A 25,371-nucleotide genomic window follows, 5' to 3' on the forward strand; every position below is an offset into this window, starting at 1 on the left:
ATCTCAAATATCAGCAAAATGACGGTTTTTTTTATTTTTAAACAAAATCGATAATGATCAGGTCTTCTATTTGGCGGCGCTGTTGAAAAGGTTGTCGATTTACCTTTGTTAAATCTAATGTCATCAAATAGTAAATATAGTTTTTCTACACTTACCAACAACTACCACGTGACCGAAGACACTGTCACTACCGATAGCTGTACAGTTCCATCTGTGTGACTGAAACTGACGTTGACATTCCTTAATACCGAGCTTAGCGCCGTCTCCGATGGCCACTATAGCATCTGGACGCACGTGACAAATCCTCCTTTGTATAGTGGTCAAACCAGGAATCTTGTTACAGATGATATGTGCACTAAAGGCTACCACTGATGACATAGCTCTGTAGAGAAGATACGAAGAAGAAATGCCCCTATATTAAAAATCGTGTAAAGAAAATGAATATAATAAACGAACATCTAACTTATTTATGTATATACTAGGCCTTCATCAACTGTTTATAAGGTGATTTGTTTTCCGATGGTTTATCAGACATTAATCCACATCAAATCCACCTATTAATTGTTCAACTTTTCAATGTGTCTGTGAATATCGTTGGATTTTTATGTTTTAATCATGGAATGTGAATCTCTCGAGCAGTCCATTACTAAACCTCATAAAGCAAATCATACACTAAAACTCTCGTGACATAAGTCAAAGGCTAGACTTATAGCGTTGCCGGAACTAAAATATGTCTCGGATTAATATTCTGATCGTACCGGAATTGTTAGACAACTCACTGACTAGAACTTTCATTATGCTGGAACTATATGTGCCACGGAGTAGGACTTCATCCGTGCCGGAACTACAAGAAAAATCGGGCCAATATTTTTGCCGTGCTTAAGATATCAAACAAGTTACGGACTAGAACTCTTACCACGTCGGAACCAACATGTAAGTCACAGACTAGGGCTATCAGCGTGAAGGTATTATGAGAAAAGTCACGTAATTAGGACTCCAACAGTTGCGGGACTATGCAGCAAGTCACTATTTAAGGTTTTCACAATGGTTGATTATCAGGTAAGTCACCTTAAAGCTGAGTGACGGGTAAGTCACTTGTGTAGCCTCTCACGATGGATGAACTACCAGCTAAGTAATTTTTAAAGTTCCCACAACGGCTGCCATATCAAACGAGCCAATAGCTGAGCTTCAACCTATGATTGAACCATCAGGAAAGGAACAGTTTAATTTACTCACGCTGATTGAACCACCAGCTAATTCGAAATAATTCAAAACGTTTTTATGCTAACCTGAAACGTTATAAAATATTTTGCAAACAAACTTACTAACGGACGTCATAATTTAAATTTAAAAACATAAATGACGCTGCGGACAACCCACATAAAAAGACATAAGTGTTAATAACATGAAACTATTTAGCTCATTGTAGTTGCGTAGTAGTCTGGTGTTGACGTTTTGCTATCCCTGTGGCTTGTTATTGATTTAAACGTCTGGCTGTCAGTCTCAACTTTGTGCCCTAAGGACCTCACATGTGGTAGGTTCATCAGTGAGACAGATTCTGTACATGACTTTAGCAAGCTATTGCTGGAAACCATTAATTTTAAAAGGTTGAGTGACTACAGTCTCGTTTCTGATCGTTCTTCACGAGGACGCACGTCATCTGGGTTTAAATCGTAACATTTGGGTGGCTGGTGGTCTTTCTGTCCGTGTGACGGCTTCGTGCTAGAGGAACTACCACGATTATAAATAGGCCTAAGACCGTCACATTCGGTGTCGCGATGAGGCCCAACTTGAGCAACAAAACTTTAAATCAAATTAACGTAAAGTAGTGCGATCTTATGAGGAGAAATATCTACTGAAACTATTACCTTACCTTGCACATGTGCATAGTTAACCAACTTATCTCGAAATCGGTCTACGTTTTCTCTCACCAAGATAAGAAATAAACAAACCATAGAATGTCCCTTTTTACTGGAATATTTAGTTAATATATTTGTTTATTTCTGATTCACGGGCTGGCACGTTAATCAAAAGGACGAACAAATACTTCAAGGTACAGAGAGTTAGCAGCTCAAAACAATCGTTTGTTTTTTAATTTCGGGCAAAGCTACAAGAGGGCTATTTGTGCTAGCCCTCCCTAATTTAGCAGTATAAGACTAGAGGAAAGGCAGCTCGTTATCACCACTCACCGCCAACTCTTGGGCTACTCTTTTACCAACGAATAGTAGGATCGACCGTAACATTATATTGCCTTCACGGTTGAAAGGGCGAACATATTTGGTGCGAAGGAGATTCGAACCCCCGACTCTCAGATTACGAGTCGAGTGCCTTAACCACCGAGCTATGCCGAGCTCGTTAGTTTTGTATAATTTGGTGAATTTGACTTTACGCAAAAAATGTTTCTTGTGTGCAAACAATCATGGCAGTGGAAAAATATGTTCGTGATGTCTGTTTACACACAGCCAACAAAACACATTACTAATATACAGTGTGTATTTGTAAGTATTCAAAAGTTCACGTGTGTATTTAATAGCCACCTTACAAACACTATTCTGCAACATAGTTCCTATAATGGTTGTTAACGAACAGTTCGCGATAACTGGTGGTCTGATGCAAAGTTTTAGCTTTTGTTTTAAAAAATGTTATCCATAAGATCGGTAAGTCTAATAATGATTTATGATTTTCAGAACTACAATACTCAGTTTTTCTCTTGTTAAGGTAATTTTTTTAAATACAAGTCGACTTCTGGGAAAAGGTGTTCATATTCAGTTATGTAATTAAAATTTCATACGAGAACAAAATTTGAATTTTTCCAAATACCGCCCCCCCCCCCAAATGTGTCTCCAAAAGGTGGCACCAAAGCCCCTTTACAACTATTCCCAGTAGAGTTACATTCATACGGACTTTAACATTTAATTAGTTGTTTTTTTTTCTCTTTCTCTCCCTTCGTGGAAGTGCCTGTCATGAACTCATCGGTGGCAGGAGATATTTTCTTGGTCTCTAGTTTCTATTGAATTTTGCCTCTAGAGATCCAGATAGAAAGTCGCTCTGGACACGCCCTACTAGTTTGAATAGGTGATTAATTGGGAAGTTGCCAAAGTGCTAATAAAGGAAAGCTGTCTTCTAACGAGGCAGGACTTGTCCTTTTGTGAACAGCTTTTATAGGATTCTAATCCAACTCCATATTGGGAGGAATAGTGATCCGTTTCTGGTCTAGTCGCGCCAACAACCTCAGCGAGACAAAGACGATTAGTAGAGAAGCGATAAATAAAAATCTCACGAGTAAAACAGACATGAACACATTCTTTTGAATGCTATCAGAATCTTATGTTGTTATTAATATATATATTATATTCAATGGACCGTTGTAAGAAACTTGTTTTCACGTAGGCTAGTGGAGAATGGTTTAGCCTATTATTTCTGTCAAGCTCTTCATAAATGCCTAGGGAATAATGAACTCGTGCCTTCAATAGTACAAGTTAAAACAAATTCTGTAGGAAAACAAAGCGTTGCGATTAAAGTATTGCATGTTTTAAGATGGCGAATTTATTTATAGTATTAATCCGTGGCACCAGTAATTTCTTAGTTCAATATTAGTGAAAATATCAGATGTGACAAACTAATCAGTTGATTTATTAGTCAGTTAAGGGCTGAAACTCCTTTATCATTTATAGTGCGTGTTTAAGAAGAGAACATTCCTTGTAAGACAAACTGTTTACGACATATAATTTGATGCTTAATATTTCGTTGCGGTTTTTTTTTTTTATTAACATACGAAAATAATCTGCATCATTGTAAGTACAAACTTTTGAAAAATACATAATGAACGTATGCACCAATGTATTATATAGAAGTGAAGGTAGTGTTATTAAAAATGGAATTTACTCTATAAAACATATTAATCTTCGGACACTTCGGTTTGGTTTGTTTTGAATTTCGCGCAAAGCTACTCGAGGGCTATCTGCGCTAGCCCTCCCTAATTTAGCAGTGTAAGACTAGAGGGAAAGCAGGTAATCATCACCACCCACCGTAAACTTTTGAACTACTCTTTTACCAACGAATAGTGGGATTGACTGTCACATTATAACGACCCACGGCTGAAAGAGCGAGCATGTTTGGTGCGACGGGGATTCGAACCCTCGACCCTCAGATTACGAGTTCCTTAACAACCTGACCATGCCGGGTCGCAGAAAGTCCAGCCTAACTAATAATATTGGTTTCTTTAAGCTCCCATTGTTTTATGTAAATTGCGTACTTTACAGTTTTACTCGTTTCTTCATCTGAAACTATTAGACATCCGAAACGTCTTGTGTTTGGCCAGTTACATCGATAATTAACAATAAAAATACTATATAAACTTCTTGTACTTTGTGAAAGTAATTAAAGTTAGCCAACTGTTCCGTTAAAAAGACACTTTTGTGAATCTTATCTCTGAAGTGACCAGAATTAAGTTACATCTACTTTTAGTCAGTGCTCTTAAGAAGTTAATTAATCATTTGAAAATCGTTCGGAGAGTGACGTTTTGATAACTAGATCGGCTACGCAATATTCGGCTAAATGCTTTCACATATTTCGTTTTTTTTTTTTTTTTAAAATAAATTACGTTTATCATCGTAGTAGGCCTTTCAACAGTATTGGTGCCAGCAGCTAATAACATTAGAAATTATTTTAAAAAATACATTTAGCATCATAGTAGACCTTTTAACAGTGTTAATATTAGCAGCTAATAACTTTAGATTAGCTACAGGTTACGTGGCCATGGGAACGATGGAAGGTGCAAACGTACGTTGTCTTGTTGAAATTTATTATTAATATTTTCATGTGGTCGTATTACGTTAATCAAAAACGAGGCGGATACGAAACTTTCCGATAGTGATGACAGGTATATTTGTACTTGTTACGTTCGTCCAGAAAACGTTAGCACAATTGATATAAATTTCAACCTTCCTTTTAATCGATCATATGATAGAAGTGATTGAGTTATAAATAACGTTTGTGTTGATTGATGGTGCGTTTTACTTTCAGCGACTCCTGTAGCTCAGTATCTAGAAATATTACAGTAATCTTTGTAGGATATTTGAAGTTATACAATTAGGAACAATACATAAAATAAATTTATCCTATATATAATTCAGTAAAATTAATGTAATATCTAATATATAAAAGGTAAAACTAAAAATGTTTGAACTCTTTTACAACATATCCCTTAGTTTTCAGTCACCTGTTACGTTTATAGCTTGTTCGGATGTATTTCTGTTTCGTTTTTTTCAGAAGTTCAAAGAAAAGATTCAGTTGTCAACTAAAACATGTTCATATAAACATTATTTGAAAAAGGATGTCTTACTAAGATATTAAAATGTTCTCTAATTGTGTGCATACAGAACTTATACCTCATGACACGACACATTTGTCCGTCCGCGATCTAATCTTCAATCAAAAGATGTCTTGTTATCACCAAAATGAGAGACTGAAAAATTAATAAACACGTAATCAACCTTACGGTTATTGATTTGATAAGTTGACTATTCTCGAGCCACTTGCTGAGCAAACCTGGTTTTTGAAGATATTAAAACCGTTGTGGATTTAAATAGTTTCTAATTATTTCCACAGGCGGAGAGTCATGAAATTAGTAAGTTCTGTTTCTCTACTTCCAGTGAGAGGTGAGTGGTTGATATTTTTTTAGCACAAAGTTATACTATGTATGACCTATCATCATGAGTATTGAAACACAATTTTTAGAGTTGTAATCCTACAGACTTACTGCTGAACTAATGAAGGAATCCAGTGTGAATAACATTCTCAGAGAAAACACTAAATTTAAAATATACGTTTTTTTTTCTTGAGTACTGAATTACAAACAAATAGTTTATTTCGTTTGATTTCATTAAATAATAAAAGTTATTCATGTGGACTCTGGTTGTGGGTGATTTACAAGTGCAGTCTAAATTTCGTATAGGCTGAAACCTAGCTTTATGTTTATCATTTATCGCTAAGACTATGATGCCTGTTACTGATAGTTCGTATTTAAAATCAATGTTTCGTACGTGGGAAAAATAAATTGTATTTTGATGACCGTCATAGCAAAATTATCACAACAATGAATTAAAACAAATACAATGTATGTGACGGGGTAGTATGTGTGTGTCAGCCTTGATAGGTAGTAAAGCAACAAATGGTTGATATGACCGAAAGAAGCAGAAAATCTACATAAATGACCATTTTAAGCTTGCGAATAATTCCATCGTAACTACAAATAAGTTATACTGAGAAACTTGAAAGTACTGTTCTTGTGAAACCTAAATTTTGAGACTCACTTTAACTTTGAACCTAATACTTTTGCTATATTTCCCAGAAATATTTGATTGAATAAACTGAATATAAAACAATATGTAACATGTAAATTCAACCATGTAAAAAATCTGTCCCGCGTGATAAAGAAGGCTATAGTGTTATACAAGATGTATAGGTTTGATATGGCTATAGTGTTATACAAGATGTATAGGTTTGATATGGCTATAGTGTTATACAAGATGTATAGGTTTGATATAATTTTAGGATTTTTTTGTTTTGAAACAGTCGAAATAGTTTTGTCAAAGGCTTAGTGGTTGGGACGCTCAACTCAAAATGTACGAGTTGCAATCCCGTTACCAACAGTCTCGCCTTATCAGACGTGAAGGCATTATAATGTGTGGTCAATCCCACTTTTCGTTGATAAAGTAGTTCAAGAGTTGGCAGTGGGTGTTGTTGACTAGCTACATTCCTTATATTTTGTCACTTCAAAACCAGGGACAGCTAGCGACTAGCTTTGCGCGAAATTAAAACAAAAAACAAGTAAAGAAACTGGCTTATTCAGACAATATCTACAATCTCAGAAACTGTAATCCACACGTACTTATGTTCTCGTTTGAATAACACAGCAGGTGTTTTTTAATCTCTAACCAAGAGAGGATCTTTATCTTCATAATAACTTGATGTGAAATATTTAAGAACAAAATATTTATTCTATTAAGATGTGCACACACATAAACCAGATAAGAGAATGGTAGACCGTATTAAATCAAGAATTCAACGACAAACAACACTACAAAAAAAACAAAAAACATTTTTTCTTCAGTTGCACCTTAGTCTAAGAGATTATGACTAAACAGAAGAACAAACATTTTGAAAATAAGCCCTAGATGAACTAATACATCAATAGAAATAAGTGTGAAAGCGCCTTTATATTCTTAACATTTCTCTTCGTAGTTCATACGAACTAAACAATTTCGATGTGCAGTGTTTAAATCAATTTCAGTTAAAGTAAATTATTGCTCTTATAGTCTTCGTTTTAAATGAATGGTAAATAGTAAATATCTCTAAAACCACGGACATATCTTTGTTTAAAGCAAATTAACAAATTCTAAAGTACAGAACTAATTTGGTTTCATCTGTTACAATAAAACATATACAAACCTGAAGGTTTTTTTGGAAAGACTTCATCGAAAGGTCGACTGTAGTATTACTGACATGTTTTCAAAGGCAAGTAGATGAGATTTCGTTTTCACAGCCGTTTGGATAAACAGAGGAAGAAATTCACTGTTGCAAAATGGTTCTCTCTTTGCTATCAATATGCAAATTGTACGATTTCTCGGTATCTGTTTTGTTTGTTTCGGAAATTCTCGTAAAGACGCAGAAGGGGATAATTTATTTATTTCTAAGTCAGCCAGAAAGGGTCACTTTGTCTGCATCGGATGTGTGTACGTGTTTTCTAAAAGCAAAGCCACTGCTGAGTCCACCGAGGGGAATCGAAACCCTGATTTTAGAGTTGTAAATTCGTAGACGCACCACTGTTCTAGCGGAGGATCATCGGATGTGACCGAATGTTTTTCTGTTTGTTTTGAATTTTGCGCAAAGCCACACGAAGGCTATCTGCACTGACCGTCCCCAGTGTAAGACTAGAGGAAAGACAACTGGTCATCACCACCCACCGCCAATTTATAACAAATAGTGGGACTGACTATGACAATATAACGCCTCTAAGGCTAAAGAGCGAGCATGTTTGGTGCGACAGGGATTCGATCCTGCGACCCTTAGATTGCGTGTCATGCGCCCTCTAACCACCTGGCCATACCGGTCATGTGACTGAACGACTTACACTAAAATAAGCTTAGCTTATCAAAATATTTAAAAACCTTCTAATTCTATTATCAAGTAACAGTTATGCTGTGATCTTAGTCTTTTTAAGGCACGGCATGGCCAGGTGGATAAGTCACTCTACTCGTACTCCGAGGGTTGCAGGTTCGAAACCCCGTCACACCAAACTAGCTCGCCCTTTCAGCTGTGGAGGCGTTGTAATGTGACAGTGAATCCCACTATTCGTTGGTAAAAGAGTAGCCCAAGAGTTGGCGGTGGGTGATGCTGACTAGCTACCTTCCCTCAAGTTTTACACTGCTAAAGTAGAGACGGCTAGCTTAGATAGCTCTTGTGTAGCTGCTTTGCATGAAATTCAAAACAAACTAAAATCAAATGGTCTCTTTAACGAGTATTAGAATAAATCAAAGATTCAGATTCAAACGATTTGAATGTAATTAGTCACGAAACGTAGTAACAATCACTGTTGTCCGATTTACTTTTGCACTGCTTTGGAAATGCATCTGACCAACTGAAATAAATGAGTTTTTCACACCTGCTTGTATTTCACTCTCCCTAACCTTTAGTCAGTTCACAATTTTCACCTTATTATCGGAATAGTCTGGGTAGTGAAGTTTGTTTTGCATCAAAGTCGAAGCTGTACTCAATGTACATGTGACGTCAACCAGTGCAGGGACTGTCTAAGAAGTTTCAAGTTTGACCACATAAATACACTGCCTCAATGACAACCGGTAGTATGAAGTATAAAGTACAAACTTTAGAATCAGGCCTAAAGCGAACTGAGGTGGTAAGTAGTAATTGCCAAGAGGGAAAGATGATTTAATAATACTTAAAGAAAGTGGGACAGCGATAAAGATGCATATATTACAAACATGCTGTAAATTCCCAGTAATCTGTGACCGAGAGTAAAAACAACCTTAAAGCTAAATGAATTTGGTTTGGTTTGTTTTGAATTTCGCGCAAAGCTACACAAGGACTATCTGCACTAGCCGTCCCTAATTTAGCAGTGTGAGACTAGACGGAAGGCAGCTAGTAATCACCACTCACCGCCATCTTATGGGCTACTCTTTTACCAACGAATAGTGGGATTGATAGTAACATTATAACGCCTCCACGGCTGAAAAGACGAACATGTTTGGTGGGAGTGGTATTCGAACCCGCGACCCTCAGATTACAAGTCGCGTGCCTTAATCACCTGGCCATGCCAGGCAAAGCTAAATGGATTAAAATGTTGAGTATCAGAACATATGCCTTCAGATTCTTATATTTGTGTCTTTGATTTCAGTAAAACAGACATTTTTTGGAACCCTTAGGATACAAATACGTGGTAAGTCACCTCTGTTGACTGAAGTTTGGTTTATATCACATTGACTGGATGGACTTGGACGAAAGTTTGTATACATTTGGACTATGACCCAACTTAGGTGGGATTAGTTTTTGGAGATCAAAGTCACAGCATGATCACGAAAAACCAAAAATACCTATATGTCACCATAGGAACCGATCATTAAAACTTTTAATTTTTTTTATCTTATAACTAGGTCTAAAACGATCGAATTTTGATGAAACATGGTGGACGTGTATAGACTATCTTTTATCGTTGTTCTGCCAAAATGATTTGTTTTTGTTGAGAAAGACGGACATATTTTCTTATTTTTTGATATCCGGATATAATGAATGTCGCGTGGCTGAGGTATGAGCTCCGCTAAGTGTTTCTCTAATTTAGATATATGAATAATTTTTAACACGTGTGTGTATACTTGTTACAGTGGGTATCAAAGTTAACATATAAATAACCCTTAAATAAAAACCATTAATGAAGTTATTTTCCCAATAATTGTTTCTATCTGCTTACTGTTGAATTATTTTTCTCTAGCTTCCAAAATGAAGGTGTACTTAAAATATTAATAAAGTAAAAGGAACAACTATCGCTTTGGTCTCCGATATTTCCTCGTCTGTCGCACAAATTTAAAGCACAAACACTCCTGAGAACTCGCTGTTCGAACCTTAAACCTTCTAATACTTTGCCCGCTATACTAATCATTAAGTCATTCCGAGCCCAACAAACAATTTTCTTATATTAAAGGCTTGATAGATAAGGTATTTAGATAACCATCTAATTATGCATAATTTCTTTGATAATACCAAAGTGAATAATATTATGTCGTTGTTGGCTGCAGCAGTACATAAGAGCAGGTTAAATCCGGAATAAATACAAGGTAGTCCAGGTATGTATCCTCCTACGAGTTAGATGTCCAAATTTCAAGTCCGCGATATGCCAGTGAAGTCGCTCTCCAGTTCTGGTTGTGGGCGTGAAAAAAAAAAAGTAACAGACAAGTCCGCTATGGGATTAAAAATAGTTGCGTGAGCGTTGGAGGCTATTGAATCGTGGGTCCCCTTACCTGGGCTCATAAGACGCCGTTAGGGTCGAAAATGCTAATCACGATTAATTCAAGGGCAAAATGCTTTTATATACTGAAGAAAAGTTTTTCACAAAGAGCGTGGCCATGAACGCCATTAGATACTGGAGGAAACCGATTGTTGTTTTGTTCCTTTTAACTCGTACGCCGTGGTAAAATTTTGAGAAAGTTCCAATGTTATTTTTGAGTGTATGGAACAAACACGTGTAACTTAATTTCTTGGACTCGCAAAGTTAGAAAGCGGGGTAGATTTCCCATGGTGGACAAAGAACAGGTTGGTGTGGTTTGATTTGAATTTCGCGCAGAGCTATACCAGAACTATCTGCGCTAGTCCTCCCTAATTAAGCAGTGTAAGACTAGAGGGAGGGCAGCTAGTTATCACTACCTACCGCCAACTCTTGGGCTAGTATTTTACTAACGAATAGTGGGATTGACCGTAATTTTATAATACCCTAACGGCTGAAAGGACGAGTATGTTTGGTGCGACGAGGATTCTTACCTGGAATCAGCATAAAAAGAACAATAACTGAACAGATCAGACACGTCACTTTGTACAATTGTTTTGTCGATTTCTTTAATGAACTGTTTACTGAAAAAGGGTACAACGTTTCGGCTTCTATACCGAGGCCTTCTTCAAGCCTCCTTTCATTCAACAGGCTGTTGCAGTCTATTAAAGTTCTCAAACCTGTCGTGTCTGCTTAGAATTTCACTACAACTTCATTTCATTGTTGATGTATTTTTTCCCTGATAATTATTTGATTACTAAAAACAACGATCAAAAAATATAATTATTGTTGTTTTCGGAGATTGTCTAAATTTTTGTCAAAGTAATTCTGTTGCCGGTAGTGACAACACTACATTATTTTAAAATACACTCCTTTTATTCGTTCACGTGGCATCGTTCCATTTAAACAGGGCAACTAGGGCACGTGCCTGCACAAAGGTTACTTGGTGAAGACTAGAATTAGATTCCATTACGTAGGACCCCTTGTCATCCTCTTGTTTTAATGCATCTATTTATTTTATTTTTTAATTAAAAACCGTTGCGTGCTTTAAGTGAAGTTGAAATTATGTATTTTGTTTGTTTGTTTGTTTGTTGTTGAATTTCGCGCAAAGCTACACGAGGGCTATCTGTGCTAACCGTCTCTAATTTAGCAGTGTAAGACTAGAGGGAAGGCAGCTAGTCATCACCACCCACCGCCAAATCATGGGCTACTCTTTTACTAACGAATAGTGGGATAGACCGTCACATTATACCGCCCCAACGGCTGAAAGGGCGAGCATGTTTGGTGCGACGGGGAGTCGAACCCGCGACTCTAAGATTACCATTCGAAGCCCTTAACCACCTGGCCATGCCGGGCCTTGTATGTGTTATATGTTGTCATGATTCATTTGTGAGGAGAAATCAGGAAACTATGAAAATAATAAATATACAAGTCATTTCAATTCGCCAGTGGAATGGTGGGGAAGCCTCTTGGTATTTCTTCATGAACTACTAGTGTCCCATAATGTTCATTCTAACCCACCGAGACTTTTAGAAGTATAGACTTGTCCCACGTTCCCTGAAAGTTAGCGTCGCTCAAAATATTCATGATTTCAGGTAACACCTCGTACTGTTCCGACAATTTTAATCAAATGCAAAAGTAAATTTCTAACAGAGACTAAATTATAGGTTTGCTATCGTTATTACACAAAAGAACGTTGTATTAGGAGAAGGCTATAAATATGAAGAGAGGAAGAACCCAACCCATCAGGCTTTCTGCCCTCGTCTTTCTTAACTGGGTCCCCATCCAGCTAACTAATTAATCCCTGGTGGTCGTTCGTATTCAACTTCTACTGAGAAAGCGTTAAAATGTGGCCTTCACACTCCAGTTGCGTCTTGTTGATCCCCTGAAACGAACAGAATCATTTAAAGTTTTATCTAATTCATCGGTATTTACACTTATCGCAACCCACCAGACATCAAAGAGTGATTGTTAACCGGATATATCATTCCTGTATGTTTATCTGGTTTCGACCCGTCTCATTCTCTCGCGAGAGTCGCATACAAACCGGCAAGGTTGGTATTTTTATTGGACAGGCAGCCTCGAGCACATGACGAGACAGTAAAATTACCATCTTTTGCCTCTTTAGGGCTAAAAGTTCATAACGAATTGATAATTTTGTCGGTGCCTTTCATATGAAATCAGCATCAAAAGCCAACCTGGTCAAGTCTTGTACACTAAGCGAGCGGCTTCTACCCGTGAAATATTCGTGTCAAACAAACAGAAACAAAACTTAACGTCTGCTACTTAATACTAAATCTTAGTTTAAACAGTATTTGATGAAAAAAGGAGGGGAAATAAACGATTTTACGGCAGGGATTGTATCAAGCGACAAGATCTTGAAACATCACGAAATATAATAAGAAATGTTAGCTGGTAAACGAGTCAAAATCCTCCACTTTATCTTCTAAAATACTACATATGATCAGGTTTCTAGAACCTTGTCGAGGATTGGGCGAATTTGAAAAGAGCGATTTTCACGTGGGAGGGTCGCGCCACGAAAGGACTGCGTGTTTAACAATTCTGTATTTGGTTCAGAGATAATTTCTGGGACCGTGTAACACGAGCAAGGGTAAATTTATAGATGGAAGGATAAAGAGGAAATGAAAAATGTGTGGAGAAATATAGCCATGTAGATCCTAGGGAGACATTTTGAAGAAGGGTTTGGTTTGGTCCGATTTGAATTTCACGCAAAGCTACTTGAGGGCAGTCTGCGCTAGCCGTCCCTAGTTAAGTAGTGTAAGACTAGAGGGAAGGCAGCTAGGCATCACCACCCATTGCCAACTCTTGGACCAGTATTTTACTAACGAATAGTGGGATTGACCGTAAATTATAACACTCCATGGCTAAGAGGGCGAGCAGGTTTAGTGTAACGGGGATTTGAACTTTCGACCCTCGGATTACGAGTCGAGTGCCTTAACCACCTGGATATGTCGGGCCCAGATGAGCAGAAAGTATTAAGTTAGGAATTAAACAATTGACAGTCTTATCTAGAATATGACACACAAGTTTTATATACATAGTCCCGAGTTTCGGTTGATATGGATTATATCGGTCTAGAGAAAAGAAATGGACTATATACACAAAACTTCGTATGATGCGCAGCCGCTTAGAGTACTTGTTTTTAATAATTTGTTCGGTTTCAATCGTCTGAATATCCCGAAACCTGATAAGCGGTTTTGTAGAGAAGATGCCTAGTTTTACGTCTTTATGCAGCGACCTTCACCAGGCAGGTACTGACGAAAACAGAACCATCTTTTACTTCAACCCAAATTCCTGCCACTTATCGAAACTTCGAAACTCTCATAACATAATAAATACTTTGGTATCTTTCGGATATTCGAGCTAGCCGTCCTTGTTGTGTTACTCAGATCTAATCATTTACGGGGATTTTATCATACTTTCATAACGCACGGGGAACTTCAAAGTATGGGACGCGAACCATAGAATCTAGAATCCGTACACACTAACCATCGAGCCATACCCAGCCTAAATACGTACATAAATAACTTTCTCTTCAACACTTCCCTGACGGTTCAAAGTAATACAGCATTAATCACTAACATTGTGACCAGTTTTATAATAGTAGGTCGCTTGAACCTGGTATTTGTTTGGCGTTTTCTTCGTCACTTGCATTCCTTTATGAATAAGTAAGAGCTATCCAGGAGCGAAATAAACTATTACCCTCTGGGTTAATTTTCATAAATTCCCTTTAAAAAGTGTTAAATATATATGTGTGTGCATTTTAAAGCAAGTTCACAATGGTTTAAAATGTTATCTTTACTGTAAGGAGTCTAATACTGGATTTTGGTGGTGAAAATCCACAAATCTTTGAAAACCTCAAGTACGAAAACGTTCGTCTTGTTTTTGTTTGGCATTTTATGGCGCAAAGCAATTAGGCTATCTGTGGCAAACAACCGAGGAAAAATTGTAATAACACTAAAATTATTACAAATAGTATTTGTTTTGTTTTGAATTTCGCGCAAAGCTACTCGAGGGCTATCTGCGCTAGCCGTCCCTAATTTATCAGTGTAAGACTAGAGGGAAGGCAGCTAGTCATCATCACCCACCGCCACCTCTTGGGCTACTCTTTTACCAATGAATAGTGAGATTGAACGTCACATTATAACACCCCCATGGCTGAAAGGGCGAGCATGTTTGGTGTGACGGGGATTCGAACCCGTTACCCTCACATTACGAATCGAATGCCTTAACCCAGCTGGCCATGCCAGGCCTACAAAGAGTAACAAGAAGTTTAAACAAAAACAGAAGTCCAATGTTCGATAGCAACTTAAATAGAATTAGAAAGGTCAGTAGCCCTTAAAATTTAAAAAAACATTTTAAAAGGTCAACAGTGTTAAAACGTGTTTAAAATGCTGCCATCACTCACAGTCGTAACGACGGCACGACAATAAAATGTTGGCTATTGTGACTTCAATGTCACACAGACCACACATTCGTGCATCAGTCCCAGATAAAAGAAAAAAGATGAGTTAAAACTGCAACCAATGTGTAGTCTAGTTAGAACAACTTCCTCCTTCCTATCCTTACGAAAACAAGATGGCCAAAGTCCAATATAAGGTTTTTATCTGGAAAACCTTGTTATCACGATGCTCACTTGAAATCCTCTGCCAACTGGCGCTGAGCCGAGGCTTGAATACAGAACAAAAGTCCATGTATGAAACAGACACAGTAATGATAGCGCCAGAGCAGACAGACTTAGTTTTGGTATCAGCGAGCTCGTTCGCGCGAATACAAACGTGGTCTGGTATCCAGAAGAACTGGATAAGAGTAGATATTAAAAATAAATGAGCCAGTCGGGTTTGAATATCGGCGAGAATAGGGTGAAAACTAACGTGAAACGATTCCAGGGCCAATAGGGAGCTAAGTCGGTATAAATAGTACAGTTCGTGTATTACATAGTTTCTACATGATCCAGGGCAAGAGAAATGGCGTAAAATTCAATAGTGAACACAGAAACGGTAGAAGGGATCCTGTGTGCAACCACCAAACCACAACAAACCATAGCAAATCACACACAGTCATCTGATTTCGAACCATCTGAATAAATGGAAATGGAAGGATGGTTCGAAAAAAGTTTGGCAAATCAAAGACGGTACTTTCATTCGGGAGTATACGCCTTCTTCAGATGAATCAAAGAAACGTTACACCTGAAGATGGTAATAAACCATGGTGGGATCGGCTGACTAGTGGATACAACAATATCATCCTAGGACAGATCCAATTCAGCCAGCTGCACCTATATATGAAAGCCATAAGGAACAATGACAGACCATTTATTCTGAAAAAGCGTAGCCCACTGAGGAACGAAAACACAACCCAAGGTGGAATGCTGTGATAAGGATCGAAGTATTGAAGCATACAGTAAAGACAATTGCAAATGACACAGGCGTAAAGGAGGTTTACGAGTCTGTGTACAAATGCTGGTCTGGAGAAGTGCAGAAAACCCCCCGTTCAGAACCAAAGCCTCAGATTGTGAACGGGATCCAAGATCTTCAAGGCCGAGGTTCTGGCAGAGCCATAGACCAGAGACCCATAGTCTAGTTTCGAATGAATGAGGACACGATATATCTTTAGCATAGCACATCGATCTGCTCCCATAAGGTGGAAGAGAGGGCATCAATGATGTTTAGTGTCCATGCATATTTGGCGTGTAGCTGTTTGATGTGTGGAATGAAAGTCAGCTTGTGGCCAAATATATAGTCCCAAAAACTTTGCCTCAGTGATCACAAGAAGCAAAAGTTCACTGAAACAGAGCTTGGGATATGGATGAATACCTCATCGATGACAAAAGAGCATGCAAACGATTTTAGAAAAAAAAAATGATAAAGCCGTTTGGTGTAGTTCCACTTCAGTAAACGATTGAGGGAAGTCTGCAGCTGCTGCTCAATAAACTTCATGTTTGACAACCTAAGTGAGAAGTGGAAATCGTCAAACAAAGACTGTTTGCAACTGTAGGGGGGTAGTTCTCCAGTAATGGCATTAATCTTTATAATAAAAAGCGTGTGACACTTAAGACACAGCTTGAGAGACTACAGATTTCTGTAGGAAAGAACAAGAATCACCAATCCATTAAAGTATTTTAATAAAAATTGGCAAATGGCCTCACAACCCACATGAATGGAAGTCTTGCAAAATGTCATACCTCCAAGTAATATCCTAAGCTTTCTCAAGGTCCATAAAAAGAATCAAAAGATATTGTCGCTTGAGAAAGACTTTCTTGGTTGACGTTTCAAGTCGAATCAGGTAGTTTAAATCCCATATTGAGTGGACAAATTGAAGTTATTTGGGTAGAGGAACCACTCTTACAGAAACAGTTTGTCAAAGCTATTGGACGGTAGTTTAAAAGGAATCTTTGGACACTTCTCAGGCTTGGAAAAAGGGAAAAAACACCCGCCGAGCATCAGGAAAAGCATTCTCCTGCCAGATCCGGTTAAAAACAAACAGATGAATAGCAAGAGAGACAGGAGATAGATGGCGCAGCATCTCTTAGTGAATAGCATCAGTTCTGACTGATGTACTGCCAAACTGAGGAAAGAGACGATCACTCTTCCCAAGTCTTGATGGCTAAAAAGATGGGAGATGAAGCAGAAGTGTTAGTTGCACGAGAAAAGCGTCTGCCGAGAGTATCGGTGATGTTCTGGGCTCAGCAACTTCTTGGCCATCAGAGAGAAAGATCAAAAGGGAAGCAGAAGTACACTATCCACTGAACATCCGAATATTGTCCCTTTTAACTTTGGAACTGGTGGTTAAAGAAATGCTGGTTGTTCACTCAATCCAAAATTACTTCTGGTTTTGACATTTTACCTGCCAAATATAATTTTGCGAATATTCACGTTCATAGGTAGAATACATGCATACTTCTAATTAGTCCCCTTTTCAAACAGTAATTCATTGTTCTGTCCCCTCCCACTTTCCTAATAATGATATTGTCTGCTGGTAGGACATCGATAAGGTTACGAACTCAACGATAAAATTCAGGATTCGATTCCCCACAGTGAATACAGCAGATAGTTCAATGAGGCTTTATCTTGCAAAAATAAACAAAGAATCCAAAGTCTGTTTACTCTGACGGCCCCTGAAAGTTTTCAACAAACCGTTAGATGATAATTAAAATGCGTTCATGGAATCCTCATGATTTCTCATGCTGTTACTGTTAATTAATCCATAGATTATGATCAGGTTATACAGCTTTATGAATTTATTTTCTTGATGACGAGAAACCCACTTCAAATCAAAATGTATCTCAGAACGGATGGTATGAGTATTGACAGATTTAACCTTACACCCACCACTATACTGGTACAGGTATGTTGATGTTACAAATGCTGGATTCACATCTACAGAACACACAGTTTCTTCAAATCACGTTAACTCGATACACCTCAACATTAAGTTCACCTGTGAACAGGAAATAAAACTAACCAAATAGTATTTCTTACCCTAAAAATCGCAAGAACTGATACGCAATTCAAAACAGAAATCCACAGAAAAATCACCCATACTGGATTATATTATTCCCTGTGTTTCAGTACATGAAACAAAACGAAAACAACATATTAAGAAACCAAATAAACACAGACACAAAACTATGTTCACCTGATAAAATTAATGATAAAATCAACAATATAAAACAACACTTCATCAACAACAACAAATGTCGTCCAGAAACCGTTGAAAAAACTACATACAAACACCCCTAGACCAACAACAAACAAACAACAAATCCCAAGATACAACAAACTACAAAACCTTATAATGCTGCATACCATATGTTCCTGATATCAGTGAAAAAATAACCAACAATTTCAAAAAAAACTTAACAAAACACAACATTCCAGTAAACACCAAATGTATTCACAAACCAGATACAAAACTAAAGTCTACACTGTGTAAAAACTATACTGACAAACACAACACCAACATTATTTATAAAATACAATGCAACAACTATCACGACTTTTACAGTGCAAAAACAGGCAGAAAAATGGAAAGTAGATTCAAAGAACAAAAAAATACCTTCACACGTGTTTGAACACTGCAAGTCAAATAAATATAACAGAACCATAGAAAAACACCCAGATACTAAGTAGGGAAACAAATATAAACAAACGCGAAATCAAAGAAGCCGTATTTATACAGCAACTAAAACCAAAATTAAACCAATATAAAGAACACCTTTATACCTGTACTAATTAATAACATAACATCCAACTACAACGCCCCCTACAATCCCATACCCGTTTATACTCTCGTTCCTGAGACATGTGCCCGGCAACAGTCAGTTGCAAACTCTCTTTGTTAACCTAAAGATGACCTAAGAAGGTCAAAACGTTGTTCTCTCCGTATCAGTAAAAGTGTTAATACCCATACCAGCCGTTCCGAGATATTTTTATTTTAGTTTTGTACGTATGTTTTTGTAAGCTCCGTACTACAATCTTGTTTTTGTTTTGTTTTGCCAGTATCTTTTCTAATTGTCTTCGTTATACACGGAAAGGAACGACGTTCATTATTGTCTGTCTTCTTGTCTTCATTCTTTCTTCTGCTATATTTTCTTGTCTTTCGTTTGTAAATCTTCAGAATGTTCAACCTATTTGGATAGGAGTTTATCAGTAGAGCATTCTCACAATAGAATTCTGGTGTTTGTTTGTTTTTTGGAATTTCGCACAAAGCAACTCGAGGGCTATCTGTGCTAGCCGTCCCTAATTTACCAGTGTAAGACTAGAGGGAAGGCAGCTAGTCATCACCATCCACCGCCAACTCTTGGGCTACTCTTTTACCAACGAACAGTGGGATTGACCGTCACATTATAACGCCCCCACGGCTGGGAGGGCGAGCATGTTTGACGCGACTCAGGCGCGAACCCGCGACCCTCAGATTACGAAGCGCACGCCTTAACGCGCTAGGCCATGCCAGGCCACTGGTGTTTGTAATTGAGCATTTTTACTATTCTATACATCAGTACTGATACTCATGCATCCACAAATTTTCTTAGTTGACAGAATTTTATGATAATTGATAAAACTCGTGCACAACTTTGACAAAAACAAGTGTAACTAATCAGTCTGTCTGTGAAAATACAAAAGTTAGAAATATCAGAAACTGAATTACTCTGTCATAAAGTAAACAGAAATGATAATGAAAATAAATTACATACGTGTTTAATCCACAGATAAAAGCAAATGAGTTAGAAAGCTGGGATATCGTATTAATCAATCTAGATGTGTAAGAAAATAAGTTATGAAACATATATTCAATTGGTCAGTTCAGTTTCAAATGGAAATGAACTAGAAAGACATCCTGATGAGTATTCCTGTTGCCTCTTCTTTTGACTCAAAAGCAAGTACAAGTCAGTGCACCTCACAGGAACCGCAGCCATTCCACTCACGAATGATCCTGGTGCTACTTCTGTTGAAGTGCATACAGGCTATTGTAGCTCACAGGAATCACAGCAATTCCATTTACGAAAGATCCTGGTCCCTCTTCTGTTGAAGGAGGTAAAAAATCAGTACAGTTTACAGAAATGAAAACCACTGTGTAAAACAACGTTCCTGGTGCCTTTTCTGTTGCAGAAATAGACATCTGTGAATTTTATTTACTGGATGTTCAAGAGATGTTTTTGTTGCAAACTATATAGAAAGAGTGAGAGCTAGATTCGAAAAGCTCAGACAAGAACTGGAGGAGAAATTAATCAAAAATTTGAATCCATTCTTATCTCGAAAATGATTTCGCTGTATTAGAATATCTGTGCATAGTGACGTCATGATGTACGAGTGTAGCATATGTTTTGCATTTCATGTATTTTTTCCACCATTTTTGATTGTATAAAAACTATTGAATTCTTCGTCCACTTTGTTTGTCCAGAAAATAAAGCTGCGTAAGATTCCTAATTATAGTGTGACGCAACTAAACAAATTACTACTAAAAATTAAAAAAAGCCAACACAATTTCACAAACACTTTATTCCTACCTACGTAAAACCGACTCACGCACACAACAAATATACGGCATCCCCAAACCTCATAAACCAGATTGTCCTTTACGACCAATAATGTCCACATATGAATCGTTTAATTACAACCTTGGTAAATACATAGCATGGGCATTCTCCAAATATGTAACATCAGCCAGCTCATTCATCAAAGACTCTTTCAATTTCAAGTCTAATCTAAATCAACCTAATCATAAAGCCTTAATGGCCAGTTCCGATGTTATATCCCTCTTTACAGAAGTTCCAACCACTGAAGCCTGCAAGATAGCCTTAGAACTCTATATCCGAGACCCTAACCTAACTATAGACATTCCCAGCAATCAATTAGCAACCCTCATAGAATTCACCACGATAAAGACAAACTTTATGTTCAACAACCACAACTATATACAAACAAATAGCCTAAGCATGGGCAACCCAGTATCACCAGTTCTAGCCAATATTTTTATGACACAAGTTGAAATACAAGCAATTAACACAGCATTACATCCACCACTATACTGGTACAGATATGTAGACGACACGATAGCGGGATTCACATACACAGAACACACACTTAATTTTTTCAATCACATTAACGCTATACATCTCAACATTAACTTCACATGTGAACAGAAAGAAAGCAATCAAATATCATTTCTTATCCTCAAAATTACAAGAACCGACACACAATTTAAAACAGAAATCCACCGAAACTTCATCCATACTGGACTATACATTCCTTGGGACTCAGCACATGAAACAAAACAAAAATTCAACATACTAAGAAACCAAATAAACACAGCCATAAAACTATGCTCACCAGATAAAATTAACGATGAATTAAACAAAATAAAACAATACTTCATCAATATCAATAAGATTCATCCACAAACCGTAGAAAACATTATACGCACACACCTAGACAGAAAGCAAAATCAACCAACAAAAGTAAATACATCTCACGAATCAAAAAATCACGAAACCATATACTGCTGTATACCATATATTCCTGACATCAGCAGACAAATAACAAACATTTGGCAAAAACTAGTAACAAAATATGACATTCCAGTTAATACCAAATTTATTCAAAAACCAGGCACAAAACTGAGGTCTATACTATGTAAAAACTATACTGACAAACACCACACCAACATTATTTATAAAAAACAATGTGATAACTGCCTCGACTTCTATATTGGAGAAACAAGTAGAAAAATGGAAATCAGATTCAAAGAACATAAAAAGTCACCTTCACACGTTTTCGAACACTGCAAGTCAAATAAACACAACATAACCAAAGTAAACACTCAAATACTAAATAAAGAAACAAACATAAATAAACGCAAAATTAAAGAAGCCTTACTTATACAACAACTTAAACCCAAAATAAACCAATATAAAGGAACGCCTTTTCCTATATTAAATATAATAAAATAAAATTATATATTCAAACATCTAACACCGACCTCTACATTCCGACACTCAGTTACACAACCCCTTCCAAACATGTGGTCAGCTTCCGGTCAGTTACCTCTTTCTTTCTTTGTGAACCTGACGATGACCGAAGAAGGTCGAAACGTTGTTCGCTCTTCTATGTAAAATATTTTCTCAACCCAAACAAGCCGTTTTTGCATATATAGTGTGTTTTTGCCTCTCTCTCTCCCATATGAAATGTCCTTCACTCTGCCCGCAGAAATTTTTCAGTGTCATTTCGCTCATTGAAAGATGTAATACTAAATCGATAAATGTCGTGAGAGAACGAGAAATCGGTCACAAGATAGAAATTCATCTGAAGAGACGAGAAAAACTGAATATTTAGTCACCGATCAGGTAAGGTTGTCGTCCACTTGTTTACTGCTTTTTGAAATAAAAGTCTTAACTATCCGTTTAATGTGATCAATCTGCTCATTTTACGCACAAAACTCAGTCGACTTTTCACGTTCAGAATAGTTTAAAAGTTCGTGCTCTCTCTTTCCGTTGTGACACGAACCTATTTAATATCAATTAGCTAAGAACACAACAACGTGTAATCTCTTATTAAATGGTATATTACAAGTAATGAAGGCGCGGCATGGCCAGGTGGTTAAGACATTCGACTCGTAACCCGAGGGTCATGGTTTCGAATCCCCATCAAACCAAACATGCTCGCACTTTCAGTCGTGGGTGCGTTATAATGTGACGGTCAATCCCATTATTCGTCGGTAAAATAGTAGCCCAGAAGTTGGCGGTGGTGACTAGCTTTCTTCTTTCTAGTCTTACACTGCTAAATTGGGGGACAGCTAGCGCAGATAGCCCTCGCGTAGCTTTGCGCGAAATTCAAAACAAACCAAGTAGTGAAATATGTAAGGTGTTTAAACTAAAGTCAAAGCGTCAATTTGAAGAGACTATAAATTTGGTTTGTTATTTTAAGAATTCTGAAATGTTTAGCTGATACTACTATAAGATCGACACGCCACCTTGGGAATTCTAGACTGCAAAACAAAATAAGTGACTAATCCAACCAAGTTACTTTCACAAAAAATCTCAAAATTATTTGAAGGTTTTTAAATAAAAAATACGCACAAACATTTCATCTCATACTGCACGTATCACTTTACATGTCCGCAAATTGTCTCATTGTCTCCTATAAACAAATGTCACAACTGTATACAAAAATGATTCAATGATCATATGTAAAAGGCATGGGGTTCCATAAGAAAAGTAGGTAATTTTCTGTGTAAAAGGAAACTATGGTTAATATAACAAAATGTTTTTATCTTCTAATTATTAGTGATAACACTGATGAACAGATATAATTGGGTATAACAACATCTATCATTGGATATAAATACCTTTCCAATAGACTCAGTTTTGAAATAACTGTCTTCTTATGGCTCGACAAGTCACAGGACTTGTAACGCTCAAATTCGGGGTTCGATCCCTGTGGTGGGCACAGCAAGAAAGCCCATTAAACAGGTCTCCACTTAAAACAACCTAATAACTTTAAAATGCTTAATATTAAGTAATAATCTAAACAAATGAAATGAAGATATTGTGACGAGTCTTGCAGCATAACTTAATCATTCACTAATACTCCGATCACGAACCACAATAATGGTTCATGATAGGGATCGTCCAAGAATTTCACATAAATTATTATGCTACAAATGAGCATAAGACATCTTAAGAAACAAAACTGATCTTGAAATAGCACTTAAGACCTACCTTAATGATTAAAGCTGTTAAAATATTGACGATAGCAAAAAAGCTGATTTTTGATTGTTTTTGTTAGATTAGACAAAATTCATCTTTGTTTTTCATATTAATGTTGATTTACAAATATACAGAAAAAAAAAAACAACGACTATGAATATTGTATTCAAACCTAAACAAATATACCAAAAATTCCCTGTGCAAGTCATAAAATTATTTTTATGTTCATTACTGAAAGAAAATGAGGTATTTTATTAGTTTTTTTTTTTTTATCGATACTGGTCAAATTTATTTTCGGAGCCTTTCGAGTACTGAAGACTACAGTAAAAACGGCTAGATATACTGCACAAACATCTATGTACAGCTAGTAAACAATCTCCTGCAAAGGTTCTAGGGCTATATTTTTATTTACGTCTTGAAACTCGAGATTTTCACCATTTAAAATTGTGTAAGTGAGTTTTTCTTCGCTCCCAACATCAGTTCTTCCAATTCATTTAAGCCTTGCAGAAGTTTGAAATCCATTTAAGCAGCATGATACCAGAGTAACCAATATGTATATTTATACAATAGTGTTTCCATCTTTATTATTATAGTCTTAGAAGTTGCAAAAGAAGAAAGAAATATATACGAATATTTCTTTAAAACCTAGATAATAGTAATGAATGAAGTACCGAGTAAGTCATAGAGTAATTTTAAAATTAATTCAAGTGCCTTCATTCAGTGGCGGATTTAAGGTTGTGTGGAACCAGAGGCTAATTTTTGTGGGCCCTACATCCTATGTAATTTTACATAAATTAAATTATCAATGAACCCCTATTAATACCATAGGCCCTAGAGCTGACTGACCTCTAGCCCCTACCTAAATATGCCACTTTATATCTACTGATATTAATACTTCGATGAAATTTTTAGTGCATATTTTGGTATTGTTTGACTATTATTATTCATATTTTTGTTTCAAAAGCCTAAAGCAAAATCGGCTGCTCATTTCGCGCCAGAACCTAAACATATATACTATATGAAACGCTAAAAAATTGACCTATTTCAAAAGTGGATTATTTCTTATTGAACTCCATTAAGATTTATGAATAATATAGACATGGAGTCATAATAGTGAATTATAGCTTTAATATTTTATTATTTTAAATAATATAGACATTATTTCCAGCCTAATTTGTTTTATTTATTTATTTATTTATTTTTTTAAAGAGTCCCTAGTTGTAGGCTTGAAAATATAATATCTGCATTTTGATTCAACTTCTTTTTGTTCCGTTTTCACAATCCTTATTCCCATTCCTAAATTACAAGTTCTTAATTACGTTGCACGATTTCTTACTCTTCTACTGATATGTCTTACAATAATTTTCAATTATTCTTACTAGCAGAGACTCGAAAAACATTTGTGATCAAACTAGTATCTTTGTTACAACAGGACTTCTTTAAATCCAGGATTGTTATACAAATACAAAATAATTTTAATCGCAGATACAGAAATATATAAACCCACATGTTTTAGGCCTAACATTGTATCTCAGAACGGCTGGTATGGGTATAAACTCTTGTTGATAAACAGAGAACAAAGTTTCGA

The 25,371-nt window shown here is 36.7% G+C and overlaps 1 protein-coding gene across 1 annotated transcript in view; it reads right to left on the minus strand.

Moving 5' to 3' along the window:
* Positions 1-25,371, minus strand: part of LOC143239304 (protein Wnt-7b-like) — a 99,467-nt gene that overhangs the window by 49,631 nt on the left and 24,465 nt on the right. Inside the window, exon 2 of the mRNA XM_076480234.1 lies at positions 156-382. Within this exon, the coding sequence (XP_076336349.1) occupies positions 156-382 (227 nt within the window). The remainder of the gene's footprint in view (positions 1-155; positions 383-25,371) is intronic.

This window comes from Tachypleus tridentatus, chromosome 13, assembly GCF_004210375.1.
Source record: "Tachypleus tridentatus isolate NWPU-2018 chromosome 13, ASM421037v1, whole genome shotgun sequence".
In the NCBI taxonomy this organism is placed as follows: Eukaryota; Metazoa; Arthropoda; class Merostomata; order Xiphosura; family Limulidae; genus Tachypleus; species Tachypleus tridentatus.